The 18,529-nt window shown below is 46.5% G+C and overlaps 1 protein-coding gene across 1 annotated transcript in view; it reads left to right on the plus strand.

Moving 5' to 3' along the window:
* Positions 1-793: 793 nt before the first annotated feature.
* The window catches only part of GLIS1 (GLIS family zinc finger 1), a 227,245-nt gene continuing 209,509 nt past the window's right edge, over positions 794-18,529 (plus strand). Inside the window, exon 1 of the mRNA XM_007128159.3 lies at positions 794-1,040. Within this exon, the coding sequence (XP_007128221.1) occupies positions 794-1,040 (247 nt within the window). The remainder of the gene's footprint in view (positions 1,041-18,529) is intronic.

An 18,529-nucleotide genomic window follows, 5' to 3' on the forward strand; every position in this document is an offset into this window, starting at 1 on the left:
GCTGAGAGTCTGAGCGGGTGAATGAGGGTAGTGTGTATGGCACGTCGTGTCCCCGAGTGTGCATTTGCGGGGTGTTTGGTGTGTGTGGGAGTGGGCGTGCATGGGCTACCGACTTTGTGCAGGTTTGCACGCGCGATAGGTTCGTTTTCTCAGCTGAGCGTGGGAGTGTGCGTGTGATGGGTTCTCGTCGCGGGAGTGAGCGCCCATCCTCCGACTCCCATTTTCGCAGCTTGGGTGGTGGTGGTGGGATCTCAGAGGGTCTGTCTCCCGGCCTGTGGGTGCTCAGTCCGCGGTCCCTGCGCGCAGCCGGCTCCCAGAGCGCCCACGAGGCGAGGAGTGCAGCGGGTGACCTACCCCGAGCAGTCTCCGCGGCTTCGCCAGAGCCCTGCTCCAGGAATCTCTGGTTGCCGCCCGCCCTGTATCTTACTGGGTGGCGCGCACAGGCGCTGTCCCTTCTCCAGGCCTCAGTTTCCCCATTCGTCCAAAGAGGGCTTGGTGGGGGCGGAATGGGGGGCCGGGCCCTCCACCAGCCAGGGAAGGACGGCCAGCCGCTTCTGTGCCCTGGAAGGGGCTTTTACGCGGATCAGGTGGGTTAGGGTGAGTGTCACGTTAGGGTGAGTGTGGTGGCGCGAACCCATTTCAAAAAGGAGGAATAAACGGAGGGATGGTGACCTGCCCAAACTTCGGCCTCCGGACGAGAAGGGGACCGCTCCGCTCGTTCTAACGCGCCTGTGCTTTCTCCCCTCCGCAGGAGCCCGGCGCGACCTCCAGCGGTGCGCCCCGCCCCGGCGCCATGCACTGCGAGGTGGCCGAGGCGCACTCAGACAAGAGGCCGAAGGAGGCCCCCGGCGCTCCGGGTCCCGGACGGGGCCCCGCTGGCCTCGGCCCGCACATGGCCTTCAGGGTCACGGTGAGCAGCGGTAGCTGCGGGGATGGGGGTCCGCGTGACTTGCTGCCCGCGCCACTGCGCGCCCACGACCTCCTCGAGCCCCGGAGCCCCCGAGACTACGGTCCGTCCAAGGCCTCTGCCGCCGGGAAGGGTAAGTCTGGCCCCGCCGACGTGCCTGGCCGTGGGTGTGGAGAGATTTAGGCTCTCTGACGTTTCCACCGCAGGCCTTTGTAGGAATCCTCCGGAGGAAACTTGGTAGAACTTCCTCCAGAGTTCATCAGTTTCTCTCGAGTTGTTTGGGACTCGCTTGTCATTCTGAAACGATGATTGTTTAGGAAGCATCTAATTTAAACTCAGTAGCCTATATTGGGGGAGATGGGTGTATAGACAGCTCAGATTACATAATTTTGCTTCTGTATGTTTCTGATAAAAGTTGTGTGAAATTTGTCAAAATCTTATTATAAATTAGGATGAGTAGCAACTCGAGTATGTCTATCTCTGAGGCTGCTAAAGGCATCCTTTGAAGTATTCCAGTCTTCCTCAATAACAAAAACCAGAAGCCTTCAGCAAGACCCCTCGCCTGTTGGGACCTCAGTTTCCCCATCTATCAAGTAAGGAATTAATTATACCAGATGATTTCTGGATTCCTGATGGAAAATTTTATGAATCTATAATCTAGCCTGAGTAAAGTCCCGACTTTAACAATGGCTGTTCTGTATTTGATGCTTCAGAAGCATAGTTTTGGGTCAAAAGTTAGTTTGCAATACCCTTCCTCTACCCAGTGAGGCTGGTGGGTATAAGGTGCAGGCTCCAGTATAATTAATGGGTCAAAGTCAGCGATGAGGCTGGATTCTCATGAACATGTTCTTCTCATCACAGTTAATTATTATTGAGCCATTATTTATAAGTTTCATGCTGACAGATAATTAACCAGAAATTGGGGAAATTGTTGAGACACCGTGTCCTCTCCCCTGCCCCCACCTTTTTTTCCCTGGGAGAAACCAAAGCTTTGGGGTTTCATTATTTCAGTGTTTGGGACCTCTTGGTTCTATTTCCAGCTGATTCTTAAGGAAGGACAAAAAGTGTGTTTTATGGCTCTGTAGGCATCACTGCGTTAGCATCAATCAGCCCCAGCAACTTAGAAAAGGTAGGGTGGCTTGCTTTTAGAGATGAGAGCTCCTTTTAGGTTAAAACAAACAAACAAACAAAGAAAACCCAACTCCCCAATGCAAAGACTGGTAAAATGAAATAAATATAAACACTTTTTTTCTTTTTAATGAAAACACCTGACACTATTTCTTGTCTCGTTGTTTTAAATGTCAGTCTCTTCTCCAAGAGACAGAGGTCATTTTTTAAAGGGTAGATATAGAAAAAAACGCTTTTAGCATATTATTTTTTTTATTTTTATTTTTTTTGCAATACGCAGGCCTCTCACTGTTGTGGCCTCTCCCGTTGCGGAGCACAGGCTCCGGATGGGCAGGCTCAGCGGCCATGGCTCACGGGCCCAGCCGCTCCACAGCATGTGGGATCTTTCCGGACCGGGGCACAAACCCGTGTCCCCTGCATCGGCAGGCAGACTCTCAACCACTGCGCCACCAGGGAAGCCCCTTTAGCGTATTATTACTGGAATACGCACATGAGGTTCTCTTTTACTAGGGAGAGAGAGGGCTGTGCAGCAAGACATGAGTAATATTTGCTGCCCTGAGCTCCCTCGCTTGCCCCCCTCCATACACAATTCTCCCTTAAATAGATACCCTCCTGCAACATTTTGTGTTTACAAAAAATAGCTGTCAATTGAAGATCGAGTTCTCTGCAGACCTAATAAATGGCTCTCCCAAACATAGCCTTTGTTCCAAGCCGTAGTTAGAGACCTTTCGTCTGGATGCATTGTGTACACCTTCTGACTTCCCGTCCCCCAAATCCCAATTATTTTTATCCACACCCCCCCAATGTCTAAAACATGAAATCTTTAAATCAGTATTATATTTGAAAGGGGCAGAGGAGGATAAAAGAATGAGAGGAAGCACCTCTTTCTTTGTACCTTAAGATGGTTGTACTGATTAAACTTTTTTAAGATGCTTCTGTTTTCTTCACAGCCCCCAGCAAGGCTGGTGGGGTAGGATTTGTCCCACCCATTTAAAAGATGAGGAAACTGAGGCCTACTGGGTGCGGGGTTTCTGGCCAGCCCATTGCTTATGGACCTGGGCTTGAAGAAGTTTCCGGCCTGGCCTCTGTCCCTCTATGCGAATTTTTCCCCATAGTCAAGCCAGGCAGTGGCCTGACACAAAACCAGAGCTGGGCAGCCCTCTTGAAAATGCCGTAAAGGAAACCTTCTTACTGCTGCCATTCCCACCCAAATATTCCCTAGACATCGCAACCCTTTGAATACTTGGTGTCTAGCTCCAAGTCTCAGGCTTATTGGAAACAGACAGGTAAGAATACCAACTGAAAAATATTTATTGACCGTGCTGGAAATTGTAAGACTCTGCCATCCAGGCTCTGTGGGACCGGGGGAAGTTATTTCCCCTCTCTGAGCCTTAGTTTCCTCATTTGTAAATCTACCGTGAGACTTACTTGGAAAGACTGAAGAGAGCATTAGTGATAGAGTGTGAAAGGGCTGCCTCAGTGCCTGGTTATTTTGGAGATTACTCTTGTAATGTGTTTAACGTTCTCAACTTCTGGTTCTCCATTTGCACGAGAGGTAATAATGCTTCCTCCCAAGGGAAAATGAAACAGTTGTTGTAAGAATACTTTATAAACTAAGAAGGAAAAAGGGGTCACTTTTATTAATTCATGTAGGGCACCGTGTTATGGTCAGCGATACTTGAGATAAAGAAGGTAGGGTGAGGAGGGAGAGAGGTTTGATTTTTTTAAATGTTGACTTTAACGACTTTAACTCTGGTGCCCTAGCCAGAGGAAGCTGAGAGGAGCCAAGCTGCAGGTCTTTTGTGGCCACTGCTGCCTGGTGACCGGAGAGAAGACAGTATTGCTTGGTTTGGAATCAGGTTTCAAATGATCTGCCTTCCGTTTAGGACAGACCCTAAGCCGAGGAAAGGAGTGAGCTCTTGAATCCAGCAGCTTGTCCGTAAATGTTGGGGTCCTCTGCGTTTCCAGAGCTGGAGTTAGGAGGCACTGGGGATGGTGCGTCGTCATGGACTAACATTGTTATCATTTACAATAAGAATCACGATCTGTTTATGACAGAGTGCTGTTTATCCAGATTCCAAACAGCTGAAAAGGCCAAATTACCAGATGCTACGTTTTTTCTTTCTTATTATTAAATATCCGACACTCTGCTTTTGGAAGTCCTGACAAGGAAAGAAAGTAAACATCTGGACTTTATGGAGGCGGTCAGCTTTGTGTCGATGGCCCGATGATGCTCGCTCCCTGTGCACAGTGCTTTACAGTTTTCAGCGTGTGTCCCCCACACGTTCCCTCATCTGCCCTCATGCCAGCTGAGCTCTGCCTACCTTGTGGGCTGTTCCGAGGGGACAGATGTAGAAGCGCTGGCTTCTTATTACTGTGATTCCCATTTTATAGATGAAGACATTAAGGTTCAAGGATGTGCTCAAGGCTACAGACAGTAAGTGGCAGTTTCTAAGGCTTCCTGTTCCAAAGTTTGATTCTGGTTCCACAACTTGTACGTTCTATACTTGTACCTTCTATGTGTGTGTGTTGGGGGCCGAGAGCTCGGTGTTCATGACGGCCTCCCGAATGTTCCCAGAGAGTTTAAAATATTTTTGCTTTTGGTATTTCTTCCGTCTCGAATCTTTGGAAGTTGGTAACTAGTATCCATGCCATCATTAGATAACTTCGTAGTTTACCAGAAGATTCCGTTTGACCAGAATTCCTGCTCTCAGACCAAACCAGATAGTGAGCTCACTATTTAATTCTCAGCGACTCACTGGGCCATTTTCATTGTGCTCTGAGACTAGACACGTCCTAGCAATAAAAAGGAGGCTGACGATCATGACAAATGTGGACTCTGCCATTAGTAAAAGGCCATCATAACGTGGCTGAAAATTCCAAAAAGTAGTTAATCTTGTAACTTAAAAAAAAGTTAGTATATATATATTTCTTTAAAAATGAAAACAAAAAAGGAAAGCAGTTGTAGATTGCATTAGGGGCATTAGGGGCTGGTGGTGGAAAGTAAGACATGACAGTTTTGGTTGCCATTACCTGGTAGAGTTTCTTCATCTGAATCAGAAGCCACTGTGATGTTCTGGGGAGGCTTTTGAGGGGCCAGCACATCCATAATAGAAAGGTATGAGTTATTTTGAAAGCATTTACCCCCTCCGGCTCTAGTGGGCAATTTGCTTGCATTTCATCCATTTTAAAGTGCTGGTCCTGTGATCCGGAAATAATCAGATCCAAATTTTTTCAGTGCTTGAGGTTTCAAATAAGGGGGAGAAAAACCTGCTGGCCAAATGTCAGGCTCAGTGAGACAAAGAGAAACATGTATGTGTGTGGGTACACAAATAAGATAGGAACATGTTGCATCTACAGTCATAAGAATTATGTACCCGACAAATCTTTTATAGACATGTAGCGGAAATATAATTCCCAAAGATTCCCTGAGAATCTTGTGTGGCTACAATTCCTCTTCCCTTCCTGCCTCCTAAGCTCTCTAGAAGCTGCTAAGACTTGGCGTGCAAAATGGAAAGGGGACCAGCACATGAGATCGCAACTTAATTTAGGTTTAGTTGTTTCTGAGTCGTTTACCTGAAGTGCTCAGCTGGGCTGAGGTCTCAGAACTGTCTTGGCTGCGGAATCATATCCATAGGCTGTGTTGCTCCATCTGTGATGAAAATACACGTTTCTTTATACGCCGTGGTTATACGCCGCGGTTTTCCTTCACACTTCTCCTCCTTCTGAAAAAAAAAAAAAAAAAAAAAACCTCACCCCATCTTTGAGTTCTTCATCTCCCTGAGTTACAGTTGCATGAGAAGCGAAGTGAGCCAGCACACTTATTTTTACAGTGTGTTAAAATCCCATTACAGGCATAAGTGCACAATGAATCATTTAAAAAAATATATTCTTATGTTCTTTGTTCTGAATGTTGCATAATTATCATCATTTTCTTTGGTTTTATTTTGTGGAGTTTGGCCAGCATCCTAGAAAAGGGGAGAAACTAAAGTTTGGAATGGGGTTTTCAACCCTTTTTTGGATAGGAATAGGGAAAAAAAACCCAACAAACAAATAAATACCAACTTTATTTGTCAATTGACCAGTGACTGTCGCTAACTGTGACTTTTGCATAGAGAGGATAATCTCCCTTCTTTCTCTCAATTTTCTTAGAAAAGCAATTCCTTGTTTTGAAGCTGATATGGTAGTATTTCAACAGCCTCACCTTGTATCTGTGATTATATTCAAAGTTAAATTACAGTGTGTGGTTTGCTAATTTTTTTTCCTAATACAGATTTTAGTTGCAATTAGTTTAGACCTAGAGACTTGCAGTTGTTTCTTCTGGTAGGGGGTAGTCTATTTTTGTGTTTAAAGAGACAAAGACATTCAGTTCAAGGGGGAGAAGAAATGAAACAAACTCTACCCTGGGCTTTGAAAAATTCAGCTGCAACATGAAGAAAGCCCAGCTGCGATACCAGGGCCAGGAAAAAAGAGCAACCTCCTGAAATATTTGTGCTGCTTGCCTTCCCTGTGCTAATGATTCTAGCAGTTTAAAAACGGACTCCTTGTTTATCAACAGCCGCTGCCTGAATTAATAGTTTACAATGAAAAAAAAAATGCTTTGGCGTTAGAAGCAAAGTCCGGGACTGATAGCTGAGTTACTGAGTTTAGGGAAGCAGAAAAGAGAGGGGAAAAGTTTTGTGGCTGCTTTGGTCTCCTAAAGCCTTATTTATAAGAAACTGAAAGAAAACGGAGACCTGGGGTGGGGTGGGGTGGAGAAAATACAACCCTAACCCAGTGTCTTTTAGTTTAAAGTCACTTGAAGCATCTGTTTTCTCCTTTTCCCCGTCTTTCCCTAAACTCCAAAGGGTTATTCCTTCAGAAGGTTTCCGGTGGATCGAGGCGGATTGTGTTAGCATTACGAGCTGTGTTTTTAAAGTCAGCATTTGAGTCAGATGCACTGAGAGGAGCCCTTCAGTCCGCTCACTGAATAATGCATTTCCTGCATGGCCTGAATTTTTTTGGTGGTTATGGTTGGGACTGTCTGGAGCAAACACACACGCCATTGTACAGCCTCAATGCATGTGGGCCATGCCCTTGGCTTTGAGTCTCGGTTTCCACATCTGTAAAATGGGAAGCAGTTCCATAGGATGACCCATAGTCTCGTCCTACTCTGTTTCTCCGGGATTCTACATGAACTTGGCTGGGGCAGTTGGGAAGGATCTAGGGTATGGAAAGAGGTCAGGTTCTAGATTTGATCTCTCCTTGGAACTCTTGACTCCTGAAGTAGAGCACAGAAGGAACCGGAAGAGGGAGGGAGGTCAACTAATCTTTATTGAGCACCTATTCATTGCCAGGCCGAGCAGTTTATAGCTGTCATTGCACTTGATAAAGCCCAAAAAACCCTATGAGGAAAGGAGGCATTATTCTAAATTTACAGATGGGGGAAATGAGGCTTGGAAAGGTTAATTGATTTGTCCAAATAATGAGCTTACGATTTAATTCACAGTGACTCACTGTATAGGTAGCAGGTAGTAGAGGCTGGAATTTGAACCCAGCTCTGTCTGACTGCAAAGCCTGTGCTTTCCCCCTAAAGCACAGAGGTCTCACGGACAGCCCTTAAAACCCAAGTAGTGACAAGGAGTCGCTGTGGCTGCAGAGCGTGCCCCGAACCCTGGGGGAAGGCAGCAGAAGACCACAGGCCGGTCCGGATGACCAGTCCCCGGAGCAGACTTCTGAGTCTCAGCTAACAGGCCGAGGTGTGATTTTAGGGGTGGGGGCTCTGCCCACTGCTCTGCTGCAGAAGTGGTGGAAGGACAGTGGTTCCCGGTTGTGACATGGGGTCCTCAGGCAAGGAGTCCGAGACCGGAGGGCCCTTAGAAGCAGCCCCTTCTCAGAAGCAGCGCATACACGCATCCCGCCGGTTACTGCAGGTTCAGGTCCCTCTTTGAGCCTGTCATGCAGTTTGGGGAGCTTCGTTGCCTGAGCCCTGGCTGCAGTCGCCCTTCCACCGGTTCTGAAGACATCTGTTTGAAGAGAATTCCTCATGATTGCACCACACGTCGTGTGTAGAATGCATGCTTCACTAGGCATGATGGCTTGAGATCTATTAAATAATTATTTCTTATTAAACACTTGGTGGGATGAAGAAAGGCTTGTGGGGAGAACAGGCCAGGGATCAGAGTGAACTTGAGAGTTTGTGGGAAATGGGTCTTTTGTGTCAAATGATGAATGAGTCAAATGACCCTCTATGGAAGGAAGAGGTCCCACGGCTGGGTTGTGTCTGTGGTCTTGCATGGGGCGGGGGTGTGTGCATTCATGAGAATGTATGTGAGTGTGGACATTCTCAAGGGATCATACTTCTGAAGTGGAAATTGCAGGAGGCTTTATTGCCCAAAGCTTCTTTGCCTTTGGATGTTGACCCTGGGTCTGAAAGGGAGAGTATGAAGGGGTATCAGGGATGGCCTGCTTGCATTGTGGCCCAGTCTCTTCCTATTTGTGTCTTTTCTAGCAGCCAGATAACTCTTTTAGATGTTGTTGCTTTTGTTTTTAAATAACAGGTTTGATGGCAAATAAGGCTTTAGCAAGAAACCAGGGCGTATTATAAACCCAGCTTTAAAAATACAGATCCCATTTGCTGTTTTAAGCTCTCCGGAGGGCCTGGAGATTGGGTTTATTTTGGAACGTTGGTGGACTATATGAATTACTTCTCTGAGGCTTGGGTATTTAATACCTAATAGAAGTTTGTGTAAGAGTTGATGATGTATTTTGCCGACTTTCCAACCCTGTAAATAAATTACACGTGCCGGCAGAGGCTGCCAGGATCCACTGTGTCAATTGAAGCTTAATTTTTATCCCAAACCACTTAATACTTTTGTCCTAGTGAGTAGAGAAAATTCCCGGGTTTCGCCCAGCAGCGGGCCCATTCCGAGATGTAGACGGTTTCATGAGCCCACGAACAGGCCTCCGTGGATTCACCGATCTTGACACAGTTTTCAGTGGTTAAGTAGCTTCAGCCCTCTCAAGTCCAACCCCCAAGGCAGAGAATGATAATATAATTTTAAGTGTATCGTAAAAATGAAACTCAATCGCTTCCACTCCCCAAACCTGTCTCGCTCCCCTTCTCTCTGGAGAAAACAGCCGTAATTGTGTGTTTAATCTCAAGACCGCCTATGCATTTTATCTTATTTGAGTGCAAAGCCCAGGTAATAACGTTGGCATTTCCAGTGCGAAACAAAATCGGGTTTCTAATTTGGAGACACTATTAAATATTTCATGCTTCAACCAAACTCAATTCTTTTTTCCTATAATAAGTTTAAATATTAATTCTCTGGAATGTCAGATGCCTAAAGCTAGGCATTTAGTGATCTGCAGTTTCAAGTATCTCGAAGAAGGTTTATGAAACAGGATATTTCACTGGGAGGGATGAGTAGTGTATTTCAGAGATATCTGAATTCAAGGCAGCGTCTTCTGATTTACTTTTTAAAGGGAAAAGGTCATAAAATAAGTTGCTTTATGTGCTGAAGTATTAAGTGGCTTAGGCTGAAATAACAGCAGAGACTTTACTGTTTTTCCCCGTTATATTTTAACAATGCTTTTTGGGGGAGGGGGTGGGTCATTTTCCCGCCTGCTTGTCTCCTCCCCCAGCCACCCCCCCCGCCCAACCAGATGGCTTTAATTCTAACCAAATCCCACGCTGAGGCCAAATGATTGATCAAACAGTCATTTGTACTTACATAGCTCTCTTTGTGAGAATATCTCTGCATCGGAGCTTTTCTCCGGGCTCGGCTCATCTTTGGGACTTCGATGGTTGATTTCCAGCCTGGAGAGGTAGAGGTATAGGGGTAGCTAGAGGGCAAAAATCCCAGACCTTCAATCCAAAGAATTCCTTGCTTAAAACCTTTTTGTTACTTCCCATCCCTGACAGCAGGGGTATCCAAGTTTTCTACATACAAGGACAAAAATGGATCCCCTGTCCAGATAGCTGTTATATTTTTAGTATCTGTTGATGGAGAAAATACCTGGAGGTTACTAGTTTTAAGGGCTCCTTTAAATAGATTTGTATTTTATCAACCACTCACATATCTGTAGAGACATCGATTTGTTCTATAGACAGTCTTTGCCTTCAAGCTCTCCCCTGAAATTACAACTTGGCATATAGATTCGCAACCAGTTGACTGATGGAAGAAATATGAGCCCCTTGGTCTGGCGTTCAAGGCCTTCCCGCCAATCCAGTTCCACCTCTTCCTAATGTCTGCTTTGCTTGTCCTCCAGCAGCGTTGGCTTTTTCTTTTTCTTTTTTTTTACCTTATAAATTTATTTATTTATTTTTATCTTTGGCTGCGTTGGGTCTTCGTTGCTGTGCACGGGCTTTCTTTAGTTGCGGTGAGCGGGGGCTACTCTTCGTCGCGGTGTGCGGGCTTCTCATTGCGGTGGCTTCTCTTGTTGTGGAGCACGGGCTTAGTTGCTCCACGGCATGCGGGATCTTCCCGGACCAGGGCTCGAACCCGTGTCCCCTGCATTGACAGGAGGATTCTTAACCACTGAGCCACCAGGGAAGTCCCAGCATCGGACTTTTCCTTGTGCAGCTTCAGACCTGGAATTTTCTCTTGTCCTTCTGTCCTTACACACTTTGAGCTTCTTTTTATTCACTTTTGTGCCTCTTTAAATCATTTTCGGAACATCAAATAGTTCATATTCAAATATTCATCTTTGTAGCCTTACGTCCAGTACCAGGTCTGGCAAAGTACATATCTGAGAAGCAAATAGTGTGCTGGTTGGGGCTGTAGGTGTGGAACCAAACCACTATGTTTGAACTCTGGTTCTGGGTACAAACTTCGGGATCTTGGGCAAGTTATTAAGCTCTTTGGGCCTCAATATTCTTACATGTAAAACGGGGATAATAATAGTAACAGTCTCAAAAGACTGTTAGGAGGATGAAACGAGTTAATACATGTATAAGTGCTTAAATACAGAGATTGGCACATGGTAAGATGCTCATTTAATGTTGGGGTTATTCTTGTTATTGCTACCATGTAAATGTTTGGTAAACAGAATCTCTTAGAAGGGCCTTTCTTCCCTTCCTTTTCACCAGTCTGACTCCTACTTATTCTTTAAGACCCGGCTCGGGTGCCACCTCTTCCTGGAAGCCTTTCCTTTTTCCCTTGGCCTGGTTATGCTAGAGCTCTGGCACCCACACCTTTATCCTTCCTTCTGTGGTAGCACAGGTCATACTCTGTGGCGATTTTCCGTTTACTTATGTGTCCTTGAGGACAGGGGCAGAGTCTCATTATTCCTGCATCCCAGTGTGCCCAGCACAGGGCCTGGCTCAAGGTGGGTGTCAAGGAAGGTTGGGAATGGACTCCAACCCACTCTCTGCCCTCAAGGAGCTTGTAGCCTAGAAAGGAGAAGCTGAGTTTTATGTCTTTGTTTTTCCTACAGGTTAATCACATGGTAAGGTCTCAGCACATGTGAGACTCCAGTGAATGCACAAGGAGTTCTCAAGTACAGACACAGCCCTATTCTCCTTCCCACACCGTCTTGGGGCACTTCACAACGAGGTCTGTCCTACTTTTCTAGGTGACATTGGGCAAGTCTTCTCACCTGTCTGGGCCTCCCTTTCCTCTCCTTTCTGGGAGGAGTTGGCTTCAGTGATCACAGAACTTTCTTGGTGGCTGCCAGGCCATGGGCCAGGTGGAGGACCTAGGGGCCTGACAGCTGTCCCGAGTGACTGGCCTGGATCGTAGGCACACTTTGCCACACACCTGCCCCCCGTCTAGGCAAAGTCCCAGGTGCTTTAAAGTGTGTCTCATCTTATGGTTTAAAGAGCAGGTATTGGTGGTTGCAACACATCTGACCCAGATTTCTCTAAGATGAAGAAGAACCCTGGAAATGAGAGCCAGGAGACAGCTCTTGGTCACCCTGCTGGGGTGGAGAGTGATGTATACACCCTGGATCCCCACTTCAGGACAGGCTTAGACAGACCCTGGGGGGATTGTGTTGGCCTCCTGGCCCCTCTCTGGGTACTGTTGTGGTTTGAGCTTTGTTAACTGTAGAGCTCTGCTCAAATCACTATTATTCATTCAATCCCCCTATGAACAGGTGGGACAACTAAGGTTCAGAGAGGTCATGTTACTGTGCAAAGGTGGCCACATGGCTTTTGGAGTCAGAACTGAGTTCAGATCCCGATTATACCATTTGCTGGAACTTGCTTGGGCAAGTTGATTGGACTCTGAGCCCCAATCTTTCTCATTTGTAGAATGGAGATAATGCCTATCTCATAGAGTTGATGAGGGGCTTAAGGTGAGGAGTCTGTAGAGCACCTAGCTCAGGGGCTGGCACACAGCAGGTATGTAACACAGGTAAGCTGCTGTTACTGCTCTTACTGAGTGGCGGAGCTGGGCCTAGGTCCCCAAGCCTGACTTGGTCTGATGCTGTTTCTCCTCTACACTGCGGTATCCCATCCCCTTACTCTGGTGTTTTGTTTTTTTCTTTCTTTCTTCCTTCCTTCCTTTCTTCCTTCCTTCCTTCCTTCCTTCCTTCCTCCCTCCCTCCCTCCCTCCCTCCCTCCCTTCCTTTCTTTCTTTCTTTCTTTTTTTTTTTATTTTTGAGAAATTAGAAGAATAAGGACTTTGGGGTTTCAGAGACTGAGGTCCTAATCCCAGCACTGGAGGACACAGATCCGAAGCACCTTGGCTTCACTTAGGGTTAGGGGAAGGTTAGGAGCTGTCTATGTCCCTTGTCCAGGTGGGCATGGGCTACCTCAGCACAACTGTCTGACAGGTCCTGGCCCTGGGGTCAGTCCAAGACATTCACTCAACCTGTGGTGGCTCTGGTGTCTGGCAGGAGGGAGCTGTTTCTGGGGTGGGTCAGGAGGTACAGACCTCCCTCCCCCTGTTCCTGGTTTATTGGGTTGGGAGTTGCCTTCGGACTCTAATATCCAGGTGAATTACCTTGCTTCTGCCTCCCAAACTCATGATGCTGTTCCTGTTCTGCTCCCACATCCCTGTGCTTGCGGGTCTCTGCAGCACTGTGGAGGCTTCCATTTGTTGGGCCCTGCTGTTAGCAGATATCCCCTGAAGCCATTCACTCCTCGTGAGGTGAGTATCATCACCCCCATTTTACAGATGAGAAATACTGAGGCCCAGAGAGCCCAAATGACTTGCCCAAGGTTCTAGAGCTGGTAGGTGGTAGCTGCAGGCCTGACTCCAAGACCCTGCCCTTTCTCACACCTTTTGCCACTGCTCTGGGCCTTCCCACATGCCCTCTGAACTCTGCTGCCTTGGGTCCAATCTTCCCCATTCGTCTTGGTCGAGAAACTGCCCCCTCCAGCCAGAATTACCGTTGCCCTCCCTCATCTTCCACTGCCCTTTGTCACTTTTCTCCCGTTGAACAGTTGGGTATTATAGATGCTTCCTCCCTGACGAGACTGGGAGCTCCATGGAGCAGGGTCTGCAATGACTGCATCTCTGACTTGCAGAAGGCATGTGGACCAGAGAAGAGAATGAATGCAGGATCCCAGCAGAATTAATCTGTCCCTCTGCAGTCCAGGTGTGGCTTCCTGGGGAGTTCCCCAAGCAGATTTTCAGGACAGCAACCCAGAGTGGCTCTCTATGTCTGAGCCTCAGACAGTGATCTCTGCCTGGCCAATTGTCAGGAGCAATTCAGAGGGCATGGGGGAAGGCCCAGAGCGGTGGCAAAAGGTGTGAGAAAGGGCAGGGTCTTGGAGTCAGGCCTGCAGCTACCACCTACCAGCTCTAGAACCTTGGGCAAGTCATTTGGTCTCTCTGGGCCTCAGTATTTCTTATCTGTAAAATGGGGGTGATGATACTCACCTCACGAGGAGTGAATGGCTTCAGGGGATATCTGCTCACAGCAGGGCCCAACAAATGGAAGCCTCCACAGTGCTGCAGAGACCCGCAAGGGATGAAGTGTGGGGAAGTATCTTGAAAACGGAAGGGCTGCATCCGGGTTTGGTTGTTGCTTGGTTCGTTCATCAGTGGTTTGAATGGCTGCTATGTCCCAGGTATTGGGTTGGGCCCTGGGACACTGTGGTGGGCTAACAAATAGAGCCCGTGCCTGCATGGGGCTGTCAGTCAGGAGGGCTGGGGGACAGTGGGCAAGTGTGTGCAGGTTCCCTCCCAGCCCGGCCGGGTCCCCAGTCCTCACCTGTGCAGCTTCACCAAGCCAGGTGATGACCTGGCTTGCTGTCCTAAGCAGACTCCTGAGCTCCAGACAGTCTGAGACCCATGACCTCAGCCAGTCTCACGGAGCCTTGGTTTGCCAGCTTATAAAATGGAAATGTTTACTAGCTAGCTCCCCTTGTGAGGCCAGTGTGAGAATCAGTGATGTCGGCAGGGAAAGGACTGACTGCGGGGCCTCTGAGGGTGGGCGGGAACAGGGGTGTGTAGAGCAGCCCTCTGCAGGACACTGGTTGTGGAGCCGCACAGGTTATCCAGTCCCGGGGGTGGGGACACCTTTGCCAGCCCTTTTCTTGCACCTGTTGCCACTTCCTGCGTGCATAAGCCTTCCTCTTGGAGGGAATATCCTTTCTCCTTACCTGTGGCAATAAAAAAAGGCCAGAGTTTTCCTTTTGCAACATGTTCAGAGTCTCTCCTGTCTCAGCCTCACACCCCTCCCTTCTTCTCACTCATTCCAGTCTTTCATTCTCCCAGTGGCTCTGGCTGTTGGGTACTCAGAATATAGCAGAGCTACTTGCTAGGGAGTCATGGAGACAAGTAAATTCCCATTGTGTGATATTGGCCAGGTAGGTGGGGGCTTGGGGGCTGTTGGGGACCTTCCTTCTCTTCCTCCTCCTCCTCATTTTCAGTATCCTGCCATGATCATCTTTTGAGTATGGCAAGATATTGGATCATCTCTCTTTTTTTAATGGATCATCTTATAATTATCCTGTGATGTAAGTGTTCTTATGGAAGGACTTATGGCGATTTACGTTGAAATTAATTACAATTAAATAAAATTAAAAATTCAGTCCCTGAGTCTACTAGCCACATTTTACTGCTCAGTAGACCCATGTGGCTAGTGGTACCATATTGGGCAGCAAATATAGAACATTTCCATCACCAGAGAAAGTTCAGTTGGACGGTGCTAGTCTAGAGTATCTTTCTTTAATTTATTCATTTGTTCGGCAAACATTTCCTGGAGCCCTATCATATACTAGACTCTCTGTTAGGCTCTAGAGAAGTAGGTATAACCCAAGCGCGGCCTCTGCTTTGGGGAGCATCTAGTCTAGAGGGCAGGCAGATGGACATACCAGCTTGGAGGTGGGGCCAGCGTGCTGGTTACTGGGCTCCTGCTGGGGATGCAGACGTGAGTCTTAGGGTCTGCCTGCTCTCAGAGAGCTCACAGGCTACCACTGACAAGACAGAGATCAGAGCAGCCTTCCTGGAAAGGTAGCATTTGAATGGCGGGGCCCTAGTGGGTGTGTTCTGCTGATTCCCCAGGAAGCAGTCCAGAGAGGGCAGATGGTTCATGCAAGTACATCTCTGAGGCTGGAATCACGCACAGGGTCTCCTGACGGCAGCCTGCATAGCCACTTAGATAGGAATGGGTTCCTGCTCTCCAACAAATTACTTTATCTTACTCCTAATCCTTCTTTGGGAAGTGGTTGACCCTTTAAAGATAATTTAATAATCGTTATTTTTCCCACTTATATCAGTAGTATATACTTATTGTAGAAAATTTGGAAACTATAAAAACATTTAAAGATGGAAATAATCTCACCCCCAGAAGTGATCACCATTTACATTTTAGTATATTTCTTTTCAGTCTTTTTTCTATGCTTATCTGTGTGTTAATAGTTTTCATGATCATTGGTATCATTCTGAATATAAAGCCTTGTGTACTTAAACTTAACATTCTAACATAATAAATCTTTTCCATGCTGTTAAATTTTTTTGTAAACATTCAAAAACGTATTGCATTTTACTACATTTGTTAAATTCTTTTGAATAGGTGATACATTTAAAATGGTTCAAAATTCAGAAGACCCAAAAAAGGGTTCTTAGGAAGAGCCTTCATTTTCTCCCCCCAGCCCCCAGTTCCCCTTGCTGGAGGCAACTAGTAACACCCCCTCTTCCTTCCCCCATTTTTGTTTAGCCTCTCAGATAGTTGATGTGAGTACAAACAAATATGTATATATATTACTTGCGTGTGCGTGATGCTTAGAGTTTTTCACCTTTTCCCTTAGTATAGATAATGCTGCAGTGACTATCTTTCTGCAGTAATCATCATTTGCATCTATGATTGTTTTCTTAGGCTAGATTACCAGAATTGAAAATTACTGGGCCAAAGGCTAGTGGCATTTGACACACATATTACCAAATAGCTCTTTAGAAGGTTGCACGAATTTTCACAACTGCAAGCAGTGTCTTAAAGAACTTACTTCCCTGAATCTTCACCAGTGTTTCCAAAGTAATTTCCTAATTGGAAGGTGGAAGTGACAACTGGTTATTGTTTCATCTTACGTTTATTTGATCGTTAGTGTAGTGGAATATATACTGTGTATTGATTCACAGTTCATAGCTCCTCTTTTGCAAGTTGGTGTCTGTGTTGGGGTCTGAACGTTTTACGTATAAAATGTAAAACTTTACATATTTTAAAGTGTTCAATAAGTTAGGAATGTTAATATTTTGTTCGTATTTGTTGCTAATATTTTTATGAGTCTGCTGTTTAAATATTTTTTATGATGATTTTGAAACAAAAATGCAAAATTTTTATATAGTCTTAATTCCAAGATTTTCCTTTGTCATTTCCTCCATTGCTTTTCTTTTTGTCATTGGCCAAGTCCTATTGTTTGCTATTGTTACTATTTTGGGGAGCTTGTTTTATTAACATTCTAAAAATATTTTTATTTTCAGCAAAGTAATGCTAAACATAGTTTTAAAATCATCTAATACTGTAAGACTTTACAGGGAGTCAGTCCCTTGCCTTCATTGTCACACTGCTGAGAGGCAGCTGCCTTCAGCCAGGGCTGCTGGGATGCCTGCTTCCAGCGGGCATCACTTACCCCCATCTACATGGATGGTGCTCCCTGGACTTGCGCAACACAGGGGTCCTGCCTTCTACTCATTTAGTTGTCATTTTCTAGTGTTTTCTTCCATTTGTCTCAGTTACAAAAATAAAAGCGATAATAGCTAAACATGGTGCTTATTATTGTGGTCCAGCCATGCTCTAAGAGCATTCTGAACATAATGCCTTTGATTCTCCCAGCAACCCCATGAAGGAGTTGCTGTTATTATCCCTGATTTGCAGATGAAGAAACAGACCCAGAGGAGGGAGCCATGTGTCCAAGGTTACACAGCTGGTGAGTGGTGAAGCCTGAACTGCTAGGCTGCACAGCCTCTAAGTAAGACTTAGGCTGCTGTTTCTGGATTGGCTGTATTCATTGGCTGCTGGCTTCTTGTATGATGGGTGAGGATTTAGTTCTCTTGAACCCCCGCTCCACCCAGTTCCTATCCCGCTCGTGTTGGCCCTCTCCTGCCTCCTGCTCTGGTTGTAGCAGTTCAGCCTGTGCACAGGTGGGACTGTGGGTAGCAGGATGCCAGTGTGCGGATTTTGCTTGCTTGGTTCTGGCTGAGCCCCAAGACGATGGGTATTGATAATAGGCATTGGCTGCTACCTTCTAGAGCAGGATTTCAGGTGCCTAAACTTAACACTGGTTTTGAGATCCTTAACTGGCACACACTTTGAGGGTGTCGAAGGGTTGAGATGGAAGAGATGAAGGAGGGCATTTCCTTAGAGAGAGCTGTTGAGAAAGCTGTGACACTTCCTTCCCCGTGCCAGGTGGGTGGGGCGGGGGTTGCTTTCTCCTCACCCAGGACTCAAGTGAGAGGGGCTCTGAGAGCCCCACTCAGAGGAATGACGTGTTTTTCCCATTGCCCCTCCACCCCTGCTCAGGGGCCCCAGCAGGAGGCAGGCCCGAGCTGGGGGAGGGGAGGAATTTGGCTGTAAATGAAGCTCAGAGTTGAGATTATTAATCTGGACGGGACATCTTAATTACTAAGATGAGACTGTTCTTAGGACTAAAAGTGTCTGGAAGATGTTTTATGATCTAAGAATGGTTCAAAGAGTTAAGGGAACTTCTAGAGACTTCACAGGGGTGGGGAGTGGGGATGGGGAACAAGTCTGCAGATTGGGTTTTAAATAAGGGCCGGTGGGGTCGGGTGGCACGGGGTAATGACATTGTTTCTGGAGCACCCTCTGGGGTCCACTTTTTCAGCATAGGGTTGGTTACGTTTGAAACAGGATGTTGAATTAAGTCATGCACTGTGGGAAGTTTCCCTTTGGGGTATAGCATTTTGTTTTCCTGGGGTTAAATAGGGTCTCTTTTTTTCATTTGCTTAGCTTTATATTTATGTATCTATTACCACTTTCCCCTAAATACTCCATCAGTTTTGTCAAACATCTGTCAGTCATACTTTCTTTCTTTTTTTTTTTTTTTTTTTTTTGTGGTACGCGGGCCTCTCACTGTTGTGGCCTCTCCCGTTGCGGAGC

This window comes from Physeter macrocephalus, chromosome 4 (assembly GCF_002837175.3).
Source record: "Physeter macrocephalus isolate SW-GA chromosome 4, ASM283717v5, whole genome shotgun sequence".
Classification (NCBI taxonomy): Eukaryota; Metazoa; Chordata; class Mammalia; order Artiodactyla; family Physeteridae; genus Physeter; species Physeter macrocephalus.